Source organism: Musa acuminata, chromosome BXJ1-6 (assembly GCF_036884655.1).
Source record: "Musa acuminata AAA Group cultivar baxijiao chromosome BXJ1-6, Cavendish_Baxijiao_AAA, whole genome shotgun sequence".
Taxonomy (NCBI): domain Eukaryota; kingdom Viridiplantae; phylum Streptophyta; class Magnoliopsida; order Zingiberales; family Musaceae; genus Musa; species Musa acuminata.
Genome location: NC_088332.1, coordinates 18,990,562 through 19,009,922, shown reverse-complemented (window position 1 = coordinate 19,009,922; position 19,361 = coordinate 18,990,562). Strand labels below are relative to the sequence as shown.

Below are 19,361 nucleotides of genomic sequence, written 5' to 3'. Positions count from 1 at the left end.
TTTTGCTTGTAAAATTACATGTTCGAACAGGTTGTAGTGCACAGTGCGACCGCTCATTGCGCCCGGCCAAAAAGCCCCAAAATGACTCCATTTTCACGTGCCGCGGGCCGTTTTTTGCAACCCGATGCAGCGCGCGAAATGTTAGCCATCTCAGCACCCTGGAACCCCCTGGGTGGCACAGGGCTGGATGGGGCTTCGGTATATTGTCGGGCGTTGAACAATCTTTACAAGTTCACACGTTTTCTTAACGGGAACTTGCCTTCGCGCCCGGCACTCGGTGAGCAGTTGTTTGTGGACTTGCAGCTGTTCGTTCAACCTGCTAAAGTCCTTGTTTTCCTTATTTCTCTGTTTTCTCTCATGCACGAGATGCTCGTTGAATTGCTTGTAAAACTTCCCTCTTCGTGAGACGTCGGGACTTGTCTGTCACTCGTTCTTCGAACTAATCAACTTTCTCTTTTACAGGTACTTCGGGACCTGAGTGAGGTTGCAAATTGGCTAACCTTTGTGGACGCATATCGCAAGGGTGCGTCAAGACTTAGGCAATCCCCGCTAAGTCCGAGAAGTTGGTATAATGGTGCTTTGCGACTTAGGCAACACAAGTTAAGTTCACGTCTTGGCCGCAAGGGTGCCTCACGACTTAGGCAATTCTAACTAAGTTTGTGATAGTGAGGTCACAAATGGTCCAAGTTGTCAAGGGTGTTTTTGTAGTTCATGGGCATAGGCTTCTCGTTGACATGGTTGTCAGTTACTAAGTTTGCTTCATAAATTGGTGTAAATGCCACTACCTGTGCACTAATCATAATCTATATACTTGTGTGAGTCATTCTCACTATTGCAGCATTTTATATGTTTTTTGTACAAATAAACTTCTCAATTTCTTCATAATATATTTCTGTAAGTGTGTATATATATATAGTGATTTCTCAGAGGAACCACTTGCCTTTGATTTAAAGAAGCCTAATCAGACATTTGGAAATTAGAGAATGTCATTCTTGTGGTGTTATTTAACTTTCCATACATATTAATAATAATAACCAAGGTCTTCAATTTCGAATAATACCATCCGTACTAGGCGGTACGTATCGGTTCGCCAACAGACTAGTACACGGACTATATATATATATATATATAAAGGCGATGTTGCCCTGTGTGGGGAGAAAAGAGGCGATGTCGTAGATTTTATTTTACTTTTATATAGAAATATATATAAGATTTTTTTACTTATATATATATATATGTGTATATATATATATATGTGTGTATATATATATATATATATATGTGTATATATATATATATATGTGTATATATATATATATATGTGTATATATATACCGAGCGGTATACCGAAATATACTGCTCGGTATATAGTATCGTATCGTACCGAGCGTATTTCGAAACTCCGGTACGGTACGATATTTCAATCCTTAATAATAACATCCCCAATTCCTCATTAATCCAAGCTTTTAACTAGCAGGGTCAACTTATCTAGCATAATAGCAGATTGTGGCACATTTGACATTGTACTTTATTGTGTTCACATGCACACATCATATGCTGGATTTTGTTGCTTGAGTGTTTGTTAAGTATTAAGAATTGAAAATTACTTTTGCTTGAATGTCAGTTTCATAAAGTTTGTATCTCAGATATGAACCATATTTTGAGCACAAAATTAATTTATACTTGTTTCCAGAATGTGCAATCAACCGCTTGAGCTCAATTTCTAGTAGTGATGGCACCTACGACATAATATACACCTTTGCATAAACAACTGTGTCACAATAAATACAGCCGTTTTTTCTGATAGATTTGAAGTGTGGCAAGTCTAACCTACTTGAATGAACCTCAGTTCCTAATAGATTCATATATCAAGGATTATCAAAATCCTTGCATCAGTTAGAGGTAAAATTAAACTTTCTTGACACACTAAACTTGAACCTTTTTTCTTTTGTAGGAAGTCCCAATTGGGAATCAAGTATATCTCATGTTAGGTGCATCATTTGGCTCTTCAGCTAAAGGAACAGGGCTTAAGGCTCTTGAGTTTGCTCTATCCATCTGTGACACTGTTGATATGTATGGTTTCACCGTGGATCCAGGATACAAGGAATGGTAGAGTAGAAAGCAGAATCCTTTATTCGTGGCTTGAATTTAAACAGAGGAATATAATTCTTATTTAGCTGTAGTCATCTTTGTTTGTTTGTAGGACAAGATACTTTTCAGAGTCTAGGCTGGGGCATACTCCACTTCATGGGAGAGCATATTATCAGATGATGGAGTGTCTAGGAGTAAGTTCTTTTCTTATTTTCAAACTTGTAATAGTTAAGCAGTGAAGGTCAACTTCTGAATGCCCTATTGCCCTCCTATGCAGCTTGTTAAGATCCATTCTCCAATGAGAGCCGATTTTAGTAGAGTAGTTAACTGGTTACCAAGTGAAAGCATACTTAATGCTGCTCGAACTGCATCTGAGAAAGTTCTGAGGTATCTGAAAATTATGCATCTTACATCTGTTAAACAGCCTAAGCCTTTTCTGACAACTGGATTGATTACTTGATGTAACTCTCCAGTTGCTAAATCTTTTTATATTCTGTTTTTCTATGCATCTATGATCAATGGAAATATTCTGCATTAATTTATATGTATAATCATTGTTTTATCCAAGGTATGCAATACCGTACCATACCGGTATTTCGAAGTTGGCTCGGTACGGTACAGTATCGGCGTACCGAGCGGTACATTAGGGTGTACCGAATGGTACACCAGCACTGTAGCACTGCCATAGTGTACACTGTAGCACTGTAGCATGGTCCGTCCTGTCACGGACTTAGCTGGTTTTGCCTAAGTCGTGCGGCACCCTTGTGTGTCCGTCCGCAAAGGTCAGCCTCCCCGAAGCCTCCCATTGTCCCTTAGGACCAACAAAGGAGAGAACGGGTTAGAGAGAACGCCTCAATCGGGATCCACAAGCAAACATCTCCTAAAAACACTTCATAGACAATGCAAATTACAAACAGACTTTACCAGCTCTGAACAGTTGCACAACAAAGGATAAAATGGTCTATTACAGACCGAAAATCTCTCGCACGTGTCCACATGACACAACCTTTATTTACAAGTCTAAAGAGGCCACCAACCCAACTAAAATGGGACTATTATGCCTTCGGCCGCCCCTCTACATGCTGTACAAGGCATGAACATGCCAAAAGACATGGACATACATAAACATTACATCAAACATCTTGTTTAGAAGTTTGTCCGTGACATTCTCCCCCACTTATTCCTTCGACGTCCTCGTTGAAGCCTTTGTCGACACTACAACTCCTCGCCTTTGCTGAGTCTTCAATCTTCTACTCCAGCTACAATGCGCCTCTTGGCTCCTAGCTGCTCTCCGCTGCTGTTTTTGAGTAGTTGAACCTTTGATACGCCATGTTGCTTCAACTCACCAATGACTCTGACTCTAGTGTGGGGTTGGCTGAGTTGTGTTGAACCTTGTTGATTCCTGCGGATCCCCCCAGATGAAGGAAAAGACCATCCTTACTGCGCCAGTCTCTCAAATGCCTCATGCTGCTTGAACTGGGTGGATGCTTGTTGGAGCTTTAACGAGCATCGTCTCGCAAACTTCTGAAGTTTTGGGTCATTTCTCTACAACATTTGCTCATTGACTCTTCTTTCACTTAGTTGTCACATCCAAGTAGGTTCGCATCACTTCCACTTTCGATTGACATTTCGTTGGGAAATGAAGCGGACAATCTACTCTCAGTAGCACTGATCACCGTTGGTGAGGATTTGACAACTATTGTCTTCCATTATCTTCGAAGGGTCTTTGAACTTGTGCAGAGCTCCTCTGTTGGATAGATAAGAGAATTGGGGTACTCGGTTTCGCCCATTCTCTTAAGAGTTGAGAAGGCATAGGTCACTTGACTTCGCCCGCCTCCTCGAGGTTGTACTCCATGCATCGAGCTGGTTACTGGTCTTCGCCTGCTCTTTGCTCACACTTCTGAAGCACTTCAAGTGTTTGCACTCCTTGCGTTGAGTTAGTTACTGTGATTCACCTTCTCAATGCCATCGAACTTCTGGAATGCAGGAAGTTTTCATCCCAACTTGGAGTAATTCTCTCATAGGTTTGGTCGCCTCTGGGATTGTACCGTCTTCTCCATCAACCCTGTCGCCTACTCCACTGAGTAGCAAAGGTACAACACCGCGTACTGCTTGCTTCGTTCCTTGGTTATGCACTCTTGCATGACCCGAAGTCCTTCACTTTCGGCTATCTTGACGAGAAGCTTATTGACACCGGTCTTACGAAGTTCCTCGGCCTCTGCCCTTCAGCCTTGTCTCGGTACTTGGAGATTGCTTCTGTATGCTCCACCTCCTCGGCCCCTTTCACGACCAAGCGCTCTCCCTCATTGAGAGCAAGGGATCAATGACTTTCACAGAAGTCCCGCCTCTGCGGTACCATGGCGCTGTCATGCCCATGGCCCTACTATCCGTCGCCTCGCATCTACATCCCTTTTCTTCATGATCAGTAGATATGTCTCCGTGACACTCCTTTGAGTCCACCTCCATTCTAACTGATGCTTGATTTTGGGTAGCTAAGTCCCTCTGGACTCGTCGTCGCTTCCTCGCCCCTTTCGACCCCCTGCTTCAACACCTCTGTGTTCTCCAAGCAGTCCGTTTGGTCGATGGAAAGACAGACTGCAACTCCCATGCATGGCCTCTGCCATCACGTTATAGGGTTTGCACCGATTCTGTTCTCCTTAGCTTCCTTGGTAGCAACGTTCGCTTACTCGACCTTGTCCTCTGACTTGCCGGGCTCCCTTAAGCGAATATGAGCTCTGGAGCAGTCCAACCCTCTAGCTGCTTCGATCATACCTCTGCATGATCAAGTCCCTCCCATGGGACTCACTGGTACTTGCATTCGAACTTTTCCCTTGGTGGAACCCAGCCCCCATATGCTGATGACCAAGGTTTTCATCCGATGCAAAAATCGATGCACGCATGGAAGACCCGCCTCTGCGGTACCATGGCCTTCACTCCTTGAATCCATAGCTCTTCTTGCCGTCGTGTTGTTTACCGAAGTGGAGCTTCCAGTAGCTCCCGATCATACCTCCATATGATCTAGTCCCTCGCGGGACTATGTCGTGTGTATCGCATTGCCACGAACTGTTCCACCACGATCCGCTGCACCATGTCGCCTCCTGGTGACATCTCCATTGCATTCTGATCCTTGTGGAATAAACTCGAATTGTGAACCCTCCATGTGTGGCCTCTGCCAATACATCGCAGGGTCTCTTCCACCTTCGATTTTGTTCGCTCCTTTGGCAATCGACCTTCGTCCATCCACTCTTGGGTCACACCTAGATGAAGCACCGCTCTAGGACAGTCCGTCGCCTAGTAGCTCCTGAAGTCCACTGACTTCACTACAATTAGTGCATCATTGTCTGGATCCTGGGCCTCTGCCCCTACCAGCACAATCTCCGCTGCGTACTGCTTCCTTCATGGCAACTTGAATGACAACACTGTGGCATATTCTTCAAGAGTACCCACCTCTGAGTCCTCTTGCCCCGTGCTAAGGCCTTCTGAACCCAATTTCGCCTCCGCAAATTGAGTCGCCTTAGTTCCTCCATCAAATGCTTCTCCGAGATAAGGTGCATGTGCCCAGAAGCTCCCTTCGTCTTCGGCACCATGCAAGATGAGTCCGCTCCGTCAGAATGAAGGACCCATAGAACAACATGGTCCTACTCTTGCCTCTGCAAGAGTTCATGTCCTTGACCTCTGTCTAAGGAAAGCACTGTGCCTCTGCTCCATGTTCCAACTTCTATACTGGCTCTCTTCATGCGGCTTGGGTACTTCGCCAAGTTACACCCAAGTTGCTCCGCTCCTCGTTTTTGCATTGAGTCGATGGTGGCCCTCGTGCCCACCATTCCACGGGTCAGCCCTCCCTTGAGTCCGATCCCCATATCGACTCCAAGTGTGCCTTCATTTAAGTTGCTTTGGGTCGCTCCCCCACTTGATCTCGCAATGCATCCACCAATGCATTCTCTCAAGCGAGATCATGCGACGACTCCTCGCCGCTTGCTCAGTCCATTGAGCTTCGTGGAGTTGTTGTTTGTCGAGGTACTCCTCCTCAACATGTGAGGTCCGTCCCACATGATTCTCCCTCTGGAGAGCCGGGACTTATCCCTCCTGGATAACTATCCCGTTGGAGCAACATCTCTCTTCGTTTCGGAGACCACCACCCCCTTGGACTACTCCGATCTGCTAAACAAACTGTGCATTGTTTTGCCTCCTGCAAACGCACTTGCTAGATTGCTACTCCATGTCAATATAGCCCCCGCTGCACTACTCAAGGCCTAGCAACATGCTGAACTCGTTGCACACTTCAGCCTCCTACGGACATATCCTTCACATGCCGAATAGAAAGTTTCAATGCTCCATGGCGGCGAGTTTCGGTCGCCTTGGGATGACCGCGAACATTCCATCGTCCGCATACAAGCCCATGCATGAGTACCGAATTCTTTGAGTTAGCAATTCCCCTCACCTCTGTAAGCTTTGCACAGCTCTTTCGATCGCTGAGCAACTCATTCCACCTTGCATGGTCTCATCCTTTACCAAGCGCCTCGCTTGTCTTGAGCACCATCAAGTATGGTTGTCAACGTTGAGCCATAGCTCAAACTCAGCCATCCCAACCTTTGTGCGCTCCGCATTCTTCCAAGCTTGCCTGTTCTCGTGGTGCCTCTTGCGCGAAGGGTTGGCCATTCCTCTGAATGCCCGCTCCTCCGAGCGACTCCTTTTCCCTATATCTCCATGCCCGTTTTCCCCCAAACGGTCGCGCGTGTGCTGACTGCCCTCAACGGAGCCCCGCTAGGTCCCCCACGTTTGCATGCTAAGTGTTTCTATGAGTGCTTGTCCCGCTCTGATACCATCTGTCATGGACTTAGCTGGTTTTGCCTAAGTCGTGCGGCACCCTTGTGTGTCCGTCCGCAAAGGTCAGCCTCCCCGAAGCCTCCCATTGTCCCTTAGGACCAACAAAGGAGAGAATGGGTTAGAGAGAACGCCTCAATCGGGATCCACAAGCAAACATCTCTGAAAAACACTTCATAGACAATGCAAGTTACAAACAGACTTTACCAGCTCTGAACAGTTGCACAACAAAGGGTAAAATGGTTCATTACAGACCGAAAATCTCTCGCACGTGTCCACATGACACAACCTTTACTTACAAGCCTAAAGAGGCCACCAACCCAACTAAAATGAGACTATTATGTCTTCGGCCGCCCCTCTACATGCTGTACAAGGCATGAACATGCCAAAAGACACGGACATACATAAGCATTACATCAAACATCTTGTTTAGAAGTTTGTCCGTGACAGTCCGGTAGCGGACGGTCCGCGTACCGGTAGCCTATCGGACCGGTACGTACCGCCCATACCGGGTGGTATGATTCGGTATGGCAGACCTTGGTTTTACCTATGCAATTACCAATTATGATGTTATATAGCTATAAATAAGTTGATTTTTTCAATCTTATCATTGACAATTATGTCAAGCTGTGATAATCACTTTTAGTTGGTACAGTATTGGGTCTAAAATTTGCTAAAATTTGTTCATGTTGGTTCATTGGGCTAACTGCTTAACATGATTTCCAATTAACTACCATCATCATGGAAAATCAAATTGTCCAGGTCCATACTTGTTCATAACTGCTGCTCCACTCAGTAGTATGTTTCAGTGATTTGTCTATTGTTTAGTTTCACTTTACACATAATGGCTGATGCTTCAAGTGCTATATTAATCTCAATAGTATCTCTTATTTTCCAATGCCTTAATTTATTTCTTTGACTCTTGATTATTAGTTCAGTCTCCAAATTGGCACAGCTAATACATCTCTTTGCACTAATTCCTAGCAAACTCAAACATATCTTGAATTTCTTTCCTCAACAATATTGCAAGGTAAATTTAATGTGTCTGGGTACAAAATATTCTGCAGTATGTGACAATTTCTCTCTCATTTAATGACATTAGTGAAAATGTTGTAATCAGAAAATGTGAAAGGATCCGATGTCCTTAAAACTATTAGAAGGATGCTGCCCTTATTAGACCTAAATGCTGTGAAGAAACCTTCAAAAACTTTTAGTTATAAATTTATATTGAACAACTCAATGTTGTCACAGTTTCTTTCTTCATTGTATATACTTGAATGTAACAGTCCATCAAACATTGAACAATAGTGTACTCAATAGCGTGAGACAGGAATGTGGAAACCTCCACAACTAGGCTACCTTCATCTGGTTCAAGAAAGCTTCTTCCCTCTGTGAAAGTTATAATCTTATTCTTTAATTTATTTGTTTTGACACGCTTGGACAATCAAACTATGTTGTGTGTTTTAGTTATATCAATTCTTGGATGGACCATAATGATCAATGATAATCTCAAACCTTGTATTAAGTGGAAGATCAGTTCATTGTTTGAACCGGTTGACCTAATATATTGTATTTCTCATGGATATGGACTTTAGAGGAGTCTGTGACATGACTTGTCAGCCTTGCTTTGCACCCAAGACTTGTTGCTGGAGGACAATGGCTGTCCAGACGGTCACCAAAGAAAGATTTCTGTGTTCTTTTCTTTTTCCAGCAAAAAAGATGTCCATGGTTGACGAGACTAAAAAGCGGATATTGGTTGTAATACTCGAGGAACTTATTGGATGGTGGTTCTGAATTTTTTGAAAGCAATGAAACTAGAAAAAGATTTTAGCTAAAAACTGGCTGTAAGTACATATATGATGATTTACCAATTATTTATGCAATTGGAGAAGAAAGAATATCTTAATGTAATGTGAAAACATTATCCTGTGAAGTGGATTAGCTGGATAAAAAAACCACTATTTCTACTGTGCATAGCAACGATGACTTTCTACCTTTTCTGATTCCAGCACTGATTGGTGAACAGAATTGTCTTGTTAGAACTTGGAAGACATGCAAGTTTAGTTATTTGAAACAGAAGATTGCATATATTAATCCTCACTGGACCCATTTGTCCTTTATGCAAGTTTAGTTATTGGAGTGCCTGCTTGATGCACCGAGGAGAAAATAGTTTGGTTTGGTAGAAATCAGATTGTTGAATATATTTGAAGAATATGATGGGCTTGCTCAAATTTATTAATATTTCCTGGTATACATGTTAGTAACATGGTGTGCTGGCTTACTTCTAAGATGAGATTCCTGATAAGTTCATGGTGTTTAATGGTGAAGATAGGGTAAAGTGGTGCAGCTTGTGATGATTATTTATTGATATTATTCAGTACTGTATTAAATGAGCTATCAGCCTGCGTTCTATTTGGGGGATAAATCCTTGGGTGAAGTCTTAATTTAAGTATTTACATCGTATAATTTTAGCAGTCATTATGGCACTTTGAAATGTAGCACATGCATGTAAAATCTCTTTAGCAAATTGTTATGCTTTTGTTGTCACCAGGAAATGGAAAACATTTCCCTGTTTTAAGTTTATCATTAATTCAATTTTTTCATGGTTTTACCCTTTAGCCTGCATTTAAATTCTGCAACTAAGTACTATGCTCAAGCTCATTGCCTGGTCCGTCCTGTTATTCTCAGGAGGATTGGAGCTGGGATGGATGACCCACTTAGTGCGTGTTCTATTATAAAGAAACGTAGCACGGGAAAGTCTCCCAGTATCTCAGGCCTAAGAGAGGCTGCTATCAACCATCAGAGATATATGAATGGTGCAACTACTTATCCTCTGGAGAAAAACACTGGAAATGGAATGCTATGTATTGTCCCAGACATATGATTGACTCGATGTCGTCATTATGGCTAAAATCAACAAAGTTCCGAGAAGGTGTCACCAACCAGGTTGAAGTTGAATTCCGTACTGTTTGAAGCTGACTTGCTAGCTGCTCAAATCATGCCAAAATTTTGATCCTGCATGGAAAGTTCAAACAATTCTAGCTCGCTGGCGAATGATCTCCTCCAGGTTCCTAGTCTGATAAGAGAGCCATGTTTTGTGTTTTGATTCAGTTTAAATTCAAGGTATCTAGTTTGGCATTGTTTATTCAGTTAAAATTGCCTATTGTCATAAATAATAGGAAATTTCATCTTCTTTTTCTGTTCTTTTACTTTTTTTTTGGGTTATACTTTCTGTTGCATCTTAGAGCACAAACATGAAATTGCATGTATTATATTTTCTTCTGTTCGATCTTTTCTTGTATTCTGAGAGCTTTCATGATCTTTGTTGAAGCAGTTGCCTAGATTTAGATTTACATTTTTCACCTTAGCATGCGGTAGAATATTGATAAGACTTGAAGCTATTGAGAGTTTATAAGCATGCATTTATACTTTAGTTCCGTGGCTATGGAACCGTCAGTTTCAGTTTCGAATTCATCAGGCTCAATTTGCTAAAACTAGCAATCGAAACCAAACTGCATAGGTTCTGATTTCGGTTGGAATTGTCAAATTTTTTTATTTTTAATTAAAATAATATAAAATATAAAAAATAAGAATTTTATTTTTAAAATTTTAAAAAATGGATGTATAACTCTAATGAGCAAAATGACATTAAAAAAAAAAGATGGTATAGAAACGTTAAAATTATAAAATTTATAATCAAACTAAATTTCTCTTTTGAAAAAAAAAAAATTATAAAAGTTTTAATCAACTTAATATCTCTTTCATGAGAAGATTTGAACTCAATTCAATTAAATTTAAATCTAATAATTTAACCATTAAATCATAAGTAGTAGATGATATATTTTTATTTTTTTAATAATATGTAATTTGTCTGAAACTAGAATAATCGATTCTGATATTTTAAAATAAGGAATTGGAACCGAATTATCCAGGGTCAATGTCTGCTTTGTTTAGAATCGAAAAACTATCCAGGGTCGGTTTCGGTTCCAATTCAATTTGATTTTAGTTCCACTCAAATTATGGTCAGGACTATTTTAGTTGAATATTTGTAAAATTTTTTCTTACTTGTTGTCCCGTTGAAAGGATTATTTGTGTTGCCTGGATTTATTTTGGGATAGAATTGGTTGAGAGTTTTCAACTATACTTTAACTAGGATAGAGTTATGGTTAACCAAACTCCTCCAATTTTAGTACAACTAGAATCAGCAAACATATGTATGCACATTAATGTGTTGTGTGTGTGTATATATATATATATATATATATATATATATATATATATATATATGAGAAAATGGCAAAACGAGCCAATCAGCTACAGAAAACATTCATTGAGTCGATGATTCATAGAATCATTGGCGTGCACCATGCAAGAGTTGGACACTGAATTGGATGATTAATCATAGGAGAGACCTCGTCAAACACATTCTTGGTGATTCCCTTGTGAGCATGTTGGGTCAAGTGTAACGTACCTAATTGGACCGTGAGTTATAATGATCAAAGCAAGAAGTTGGACCTGGTTTGATCGAGTCAAGATGGGTTCGATTTAGATTAGGTGCCTGGACTCGGACCCACCTGAATTTTAATAGGGTCGGACGAAATCCCAGGCGTCACCCAACCTTCACGTTTAGACCCGTTGTTGGTTTATATATATATATGTGTGTTAAGGGACAATGGATTAGGAGATAGAAGAGAATAAAGTGGCTCGAGTCCGTTGTCGTTGCGAAGAAGCAAGCCGAATCCATCTCCAACCTTGCCCCTTTCCATTCTTCCTCCCTTTCTCCCGAACCCTAACCCTAACCTTGACATCCTCGACCCCGATCCCCCGACCTTAGCCCTAGATCGCTTCCGACCCCTCACCACACTCCCGACTCCACTGCCACCGGATCTCCGACCGAGTGATGGCGGCGGCGGCGGCGAGGGCCGATGGCCAGGAGAAGGTCATTGCCGCAGCGAAGCACATCGTCAGCAGCCTTGCTACTTCGAAGAACGCTGCAGAGGACATGATCCGCATCCTCTCCGGCTTCGACAACCGCCTCTCCACCATCAACGACCTCTTCCCTGCCTCCTCCTCGTCCGCTAGAGGAGGCGACGGCGAAGGCGACGGCGTCGACGTCGACCGGTCCGAGGCTGAGCTGCGCCTTGAGGTAGCCCAGAAGGTCGTTCTCCGCTGGGACGCCTCCGATTCCCTCCTCTGGGAGTCTTCCCCCGAGGAGGCCGAGGAGTACCTCGCCGCCGTCGATGATCTCATCTTCCTCGCCGACCCTGGCACCTCCCCGAGTGCCGCCGCGGCTGCGGAAGACCTAGTTAGTCGTGCGGAGGTTGCGCTTCAGATGGCAATGTCCCGTCTTGAGGAGGAGTTTCGCCACCTGATGGTCCGCAATGCAGTCCCCCTTGACTCCAACGGGCTCTGCTCCTCCATTCGCCGCCTCTCCCTTTCCTTTGCATCTGATGGCGGTGAGACTATGGAGGACTTTGAGAGCTCCATTGATGACGAACACCAGCTGCAGCTTCCGCCGCAACAGCAAGAGGGCAGTCCTGAGGATAGGTCCGGAAGCAGTCTGATAGACGATCGGAGTTTAGATCTGATCCATCCCGAAGTCATCGCTGATCTGAAGGCCATCGCAGACAAAATGATCTGGGCCAAGTATGATCGAGAGCTCCACCATGTTTACTGCACTGTCCGACGGGACATCCTCGATGAGTGCCTCTCCATCCTCGGCATCGATCGAATGAGCATTGAGGAGGTACAGAGAACTGAGTGGCGGATGCTTGATGACAAGCTGAAGAAGTGGATTCAGGCTATGAAGATCGTTGTTCGGGCTCTGCTCTGGGGAGAGAGACGGCTCTGTGACCAAATTCTTGCTGCCTCAGAGGAGCTTAGGGACGAGTGCTTTTCAGAGACCACCAAAGGGTGTGTCATGCAGCTACTCAACTTTGGGGATGCCATTGCGATATGTCAGCGGTCTTCAGAAAAGCTCTTTCGTATTCTGGATATGTATGAGGCCCTCGCAGATGTTTTGCCAGATCTCCAGGCCTTATATGCCGGAGACCCAAAGGACCTCCTATGTGAAGAGGCTGAGGGGATTCTGAAGAGGTTAGGTGATGCTGTAAAAGGCACTCTTACGGAGTTTGGAAATGCAATCCAGAAGGAGCCATCGCGGAAGCCAACACAGGGAGGTGAGATCCATCCCATGACACGTTATGTGATGAACTATGTGAAATTGCTGGTGGTTTACAATGATACATTAAATTTGCTTTTGGATGATGGAGTGTGTGGTAGTGATCAGTCTCATTCTGAAGGTTGTGAGAATAGGAATACCAACGGAGAGAATTTGGAGAGTATGACTCCACTAGGTCGTCGCATGCTTTTGATAATCTCACATTTAGAAACTAACCTGGATGAAAAATCTAAAGTTTATGAAGATGGAGCAATGCGGCATATATTTTTGATGAACAATATACTCTACATAGTTAATAAAGTGAAGGATTCAGAACTTGGGAAGCTTTTGGGAGATGACTGGATAAGGAAGCACCGCAGCCAAATTCGGCAGTATGCCACAAGCTACCTGAGGACTTCCTGGACAAAAGTGTTGTCTTGTCTGAAGGATGATGGATATGGGAGTGGGAGCTCCAGTAGCGTTTCAAAGGTTGCTCTCAAGGAAAAGTTCAAGAACTTTAACTTGGCATTCGAAGAAATTTATAGGGTTCAGACAACTTGGAAGGTTCCAGATCCTCAGCTTCGAGAAGAATTGCGGATTTCTATTTCAGAGAAGGTTATCCCAGCTTATCGCTCTTTTATGGGGAGGTTTGGTAGTCAACTTGAGGGCGGAAGACATGCAACAAAATATATAAAGTACATGCCAGATGATTTAGAGTACCATCTTTCAGATTTGTTCGAAGGCTTGCCTGGACTCACTCCGAGAAAAAAAGCTTAGCCCGTGGAAGGGCGCAGGTATGATCTGAATCTCATTAGTGGTCCCTTTATGCAGAGTTCAGATATATTGCTGAATGTGAACTTGCAATGACCCTTTGCAGAACTTGTATTGGTTATACATAGTAACAATTATCATATATAGATGTCGTAATAACTCAATGTGTTGTTATAATAATGTATAGGTCTAGTGGGTGTGAATTACTGGTGTCTTCTTAGATTTTTAATATGTTGTCAAACAAGTGAATGTTGATTGGATCTGTTTGAATTACTATAGCTCTTTAAACGTTTGATGGGTTTTGATGAACTAGCCCTGCTGCTTCTGTTTAGGTGCCTTTGCTTTTTATATACCATTATTTGTGCAAAGCTACTAAATGTATTCTTGCAATTTGCTTGATGAAATTCAACCAAAAGTATAATTAGGTGCTCTAATGAGTATTCTATTCCATGTCTCTTTTTCAACAAAAGAATTAGTGCATGTTTCATTTCTTTGCACATGGAGCCCTGTGTTTGTTTGGTTAAATCTCCATACAGTCCTTGGTTGCTCATAATCTATTACATGATATATTGTGTCATAGTTATCAGTTAATTGATGGTGTGAGTTGATCTTTGACTTTTTTCATTCACAATTGAAACATTTGCTGCGCAATCTACTAGTTAATTGATGGTGGGAGTTGATCTTTGATTAACTTCTCTAGATGTTTATTTTTCTGGTTGTAGATACATGATGCTTTTGAACTTAGTGTTTCTCTCTTTTTTCGTCCTATGATATGATACATGGGGCTAATATAGATGGCTATATCTTCCATTTACAAGGCTTCATCTCTACAAAGCCTTTTTCCCCTTACTTTTCAATCTTTTCTTGTACTTCAAGTTTATTTCATCTATCACCATTCTTTAGGATGTCTTTCAAGATCAGCATATTTGCCTTGTATTTAAATCCAATCTGCAGCTGGAAGCATTGAATTAGAGGATGAGTTGCCTCACGTTGTTGCTTTAACTATCAAGGGATTCTTTGCTGTTGTATATATATTCATTGCTGATCTGCTGTCTATTTGAGCAGCTATGCAGACAAAGACATAGTATATATATTAGAGAAGTGTAAGTAGGAGGAAGATTAGAAAAAGAAGAGGTGAATGTTTTTAAAAGCTAACTTTTACTTCCATGTTTTTAATGTCAATTTTGATTGTCAGCCTGATGTGCTGAGACTGATCTGTCCTGGTCTAATTTAAAAATAAATGTCATGATTGAATGTTGAGTTTGAGCATTTAGCTTGATGTGGTCTCCCAACTTGAATTTTTCCTGATACGTAAGATTGAGATTTGAGTTTTTGATGTGGATTATCCCTAGGTCATGGGTTACCGCGAAACTAATGAGGCCCTTGCAACACTTGAGACAGTAGCTAGGACTAACCTAATGGGGGAAAAATTAGTATTTAATGTGGGGGAGAGTGTGCCTGTGTCACCTGGAGAGGTCCCTTCTTGTAGTGCTACAGCCCTAACCATATAGATTATGGAAGACTTATTGTATCAGGCTTGATTCGAAGAATATTCCTAGCAGGATTTGGTGCCGGTGGAGAAAATGTCGGTAGCCTGTTTTGCTGAATTATTTGCTAAGATCTACACTAACAAAGATCCGAGGCTTCATTTTTTAAATTAAAAGAAAATATCAAACAGTAAATTCCTAGGATATCTCTGAACTAGATAACTCTTTTCTGTCCTAATAATCAGTAAAGATCTATATGATCTTTGATTTCTTGAAAGAAACTTTTGAATTGAACATAAAAGATTATTATTTGAATCTGATGAGCTTGTATTCATATTCCTTGTTATTTGTCTGTATATCAACGAAATATTTTTTTCCATTATGTTTTGTTTTTGATCCAGGTATTTAGTATGTTTAAATTAAAAATGCAAAACCTGAACAATAAGCGATTGAAACTGCCAACATTCTAGAAATGTTTTGACTATCAGTCGAATCAGAAGCTGAAACAGGAAGTTCAGACTTTAGTTTTGGTGAACTATGGCTCTAGAAGTTTGGTTGTAGAATGAAGACATTATATCTGATAGAAAGAGACTCATAAGATAACAACAGAGTCGTAAGGACTAAAGATGATTGTCATTCATCTATAATATTAAGTTTTGAAATATGCAATTGGGAGCATCATGTTCGAGGACATTGTAATGGAGTTAGGTCAAATTTATTAGAAAGTGAAGGATACTTAGTTATCTCGAGTGGCTCTTTCTGTAACACTCCTGGAATCTATATTATCTTGGGATGGAAAGCAATGTGCTGACACAGATTTGAGAGTTTGTTAGCGAGTGACTCTTGGAGAAGATTCTTCTCGTCTTATTTTGAGGCTGGATCTAAAGTTTTACTACTGGAACTGTGAAGTTGTGTGTAGAAATAAATAAAGATGGCTAGTGGAGCTGAAGTCTGAATTATACCTTATCATCGCAGTGTGAAATTATAGATCAGGATTTAGTATTTGGTGTTTTGAACACAGTGTTAAACGACGGGTCCCATTCTGTATGTATGGGAAGTCTGTTTTATGTATGTATTTATCCTTGATTCTCAAGTTTGAGGGAACAACTTTTACCGCAAAATTGATGTTATTTGTTGTTGCTAAGAATAGATGACCCTTTCGGAACTTGTTATGAATAGTTGATTTAAATATTTAGATGATGCATAAGACAAACTACAGAAGAATTTGTTATTATATTGCAGAAAAACGAATTAACCTGCTCTTTCTCGTTTAGCTCATTTGCTGATTTGTTCTTTTCATTATTCTCGGTGCTCTAGTGGTATGATCTTGTCATTTATCCTTGTGTATTTGATTATTTGGCTATAGATGGTGTCATAATAATATAGCTAAAAACATATTATCGTCTGATTTGTGCTCCAAGATAATTATTTAACTTAATCGACTGTTAAATTTTCTCATGGATAAACTGGATTGTTGTTTCACAAAAAAAGTAGTTTGATGTGCAAAAGTTAATTTTAACGTATATAATTGACTGTGACGTGACAAATGGTTCTTCCAACTTTCTGAGCACATTCATTGGTTTCCAAGTCTTGAAGACTCTAATTGGTACACAGGTGCTGTTAGGTTCTCAAAAGACTTCCAGGCATCTGACTTAGTTCATTTTCTTCACTTAATTTTCCATTACAACTTGTTAAAGTTCTTCATAAGTTGCATATGGTTTACTCTGTTTCCGGCACACCATGATACGATGGTGGCTTCTAAAGTAATGGGTGTTATTTAGTGGAGGAGGCTTGGATGTATGCAAGAATATTCCAAGTACAAGCGAAGCAACTAAATCCGGTTTCACTATGAAAAATAACTAAAAAGCGCATTGAATGTAGTCTTGTTGGTTGGATATGGAGAAACTGTTTTAGATAAGTTGGCACTTCCACAATTAAGATGGATATGGAATTTGGATACACGGCACAGTCAATTTAAAGATCATCGATCGATACTATCGGGCCCAACTTCGCCTCTGTGCAGGTGGGTGCCAGTTGCATGAAACAGTACATAAATGGATTTTATTTTTATTATTTTTCAGTAAAAAGGTGTCGAGAACCAGCTAAATTTCCTTTTAAGGGTCTTCCTAGATAGCTTCTGAAATAAAATAGAGCTATAATACCAATAAGAGTGGAAGGCTCATCATATGGTCATCCATCAGCATTCATTTATATGAATGAGAGAACACAATAAAAAAAAAGAACATAATCATCAAGGATTAATCCTCGGAAAGATGAAACAACATATGCATACTTTGACCAATGACAGCATGGGATTAATCAGACGCATTAGAGGATGGCTACCTTTGCTTTCTTATACCGTGAATAATCAAACATGAAATATTCTCTTATCAACCTCCTCTCATTGCAATTTTTTTTTTTTTTAGAAAAAAGTATAAAGGTATCATAGGATTCTTTTGAGGGGCAACTTTCCTTTGTCCTCATATTTCTAACAGCCGAAGTTGTCTTAGTCGTCACGCTAACAACAGCTCCAGCTCAAATAGATAGAATCAATGGATTAATATTCTAATCAACCATATAATTTATTTAAATTAATATCATGATCAAACAGGAATAAGAAAGCTACTTTTATGAATTAAAAGTGTAACAATCCTTTGCTGTATAATAATTTAATAAATTCATTGTATTATCACATAATATCATCTTATGAATTGATTTTGAATGTCTGTATCTAAAAAGATTAATAATAATTTAGTGAAATATATACTAATGTGTTTTGTAGTGTAGTAAGTGTCATGCAATTGATGGACTGAATTATGGGATTATTTTCTCATCTTTTGCCTTTACTTACAATGTCATAATTTCAATTATCTTTTTTTATTTATGTCGTGTCTTATATTTTATTCATTTATATTTTTTTTTGCATTATCATACAATCAAAAAGCATTATGATAAAATAATAAAAATAAAACTATAGATATTGATAGTTTATAGAAAAAATCAACCATTAATAAAGAATTCATTATAAAAGAAGGATGATAGATATGCTTGATCATAATATATATATATATATATATATATATATATATATATATATATATATATATATATATATATATATATATATATATATAAGTAAATAAACACATAAATCTTAAAGAAATTAACTCATTAATAAAAAAATATTGATGTTGTTCTCTTTGCTTTATCATGAAGATTGTATGGCCGTTATATTCATTTGCTCATCGCAAAATTCTTCATATTAAATTTACTTATTTATTTATTATTTTAAATGATTGAAACAAATTATACAAATGTATTAGAATAATATTGTGTTATAATGGTGATTATACTCCCATAAATCACTTACAAATACTGAAACATAAAATAGAGATATACATTTGATCAATTTATTTCTTTTATTGATTATAATTAAAAATAAGTTAATAAACTCACAAAAAAATAATATTATAAATGGTTGTCTATCATTGTGATGGATAAATAGCTCATTAATAAAGTTTTGATAATTATATATCTATTCAAAAAATGATCTTTTTTTATCATCATAATATTAGTAACTGAATTTCTTTAGGTTATTTGTTTGAAGGTGTTTGTCTTATTGTTTATCAAGATTAAAAGAAATCTATTTTAGTCAATTTGATTTTGCCTTAAAATAAGTTGACTATTTATAAACACTATGAATAGGATCAAATAATATTATCATAGGGTGATGATTATACTTTCATAAATCACTTTAAAGTGAAAAGATAGGTAACAAAACGGTTGAATCTCGTATTTTGATGATGAAACCACTTGATATATGTTTATGATTTAATCTGCGTTTTGAGTGACGCAGGATGCTTCGATCAGGATGAGACAATTAAAGCAGGAAAATCATGTTGTGCCGGAGGAACATGTCAGAAGATTGGACGTCGGGCCGGTGGATCGGTCGACGTATTGACTGAAGGCTTCGGGCCGTGGACTCGGGCATCGGGCCAAGAAGAGCGGGTATTGTGCCAAGGATATCG

The 19,361-nt window shown here is 39.9% G+C and overlaps 2 protein-coding genes across 2 annotated transcripts in view; both read left to right on the top strand.

Annotated features, from left to right (window-relative positions):
- The window catches only part of LOC135676584 (sialyltransferase-like protein 4), a 33,148-nt gene extending 22,946 nt beyond the window's left edge, over positions 1 to 10,202 (top strand). The window contains exons 9-12 of the mRNA XM_065187916.1: positions 1,955 to 2,109; positions 2,204 to 2,285; positions 2,369 to 2,478; positions 9,604 to 10,202. Coding sequence (XP_065043988.1) covers positions 1,955 to 2,109; positions 2,204 to 2,285; positions 2,369 to 2,478; positions 9,604 to 9,799 — 543 coding nt within the window. The 3' untranslated portion in view covers positions 9,800 to 10,202. The remainder of the gene's footprint in view (positions 1 to 1,954; positions 2,110 to 2,203; positions 2,286 to 2,368; positions 2,479 to 9,603) is intronic.
- Positions 10,203 to 11,587: 1,385 nt separating this feature from the next.
- On the top strand, positions 11,588 to 14,155 carry LOC135676582 (exocyst complex component EXO70B1-like). The gene has a single exon (XM_065187915.1). The coding sequence runs from the start codon at positions 11,816 to 11,818 to the stop codon at positions 13,850 to 13,852; it is 2,037 nt and encodes a 678-aa protein (XP_065043987.1). The 5' UTR covers positions 11,588 to 11,815; the 3' UTR covers positions 13,853 to 14,155.
- Positions 14,156 to 19,361: the final 5,206 nt, after the last annotated feature.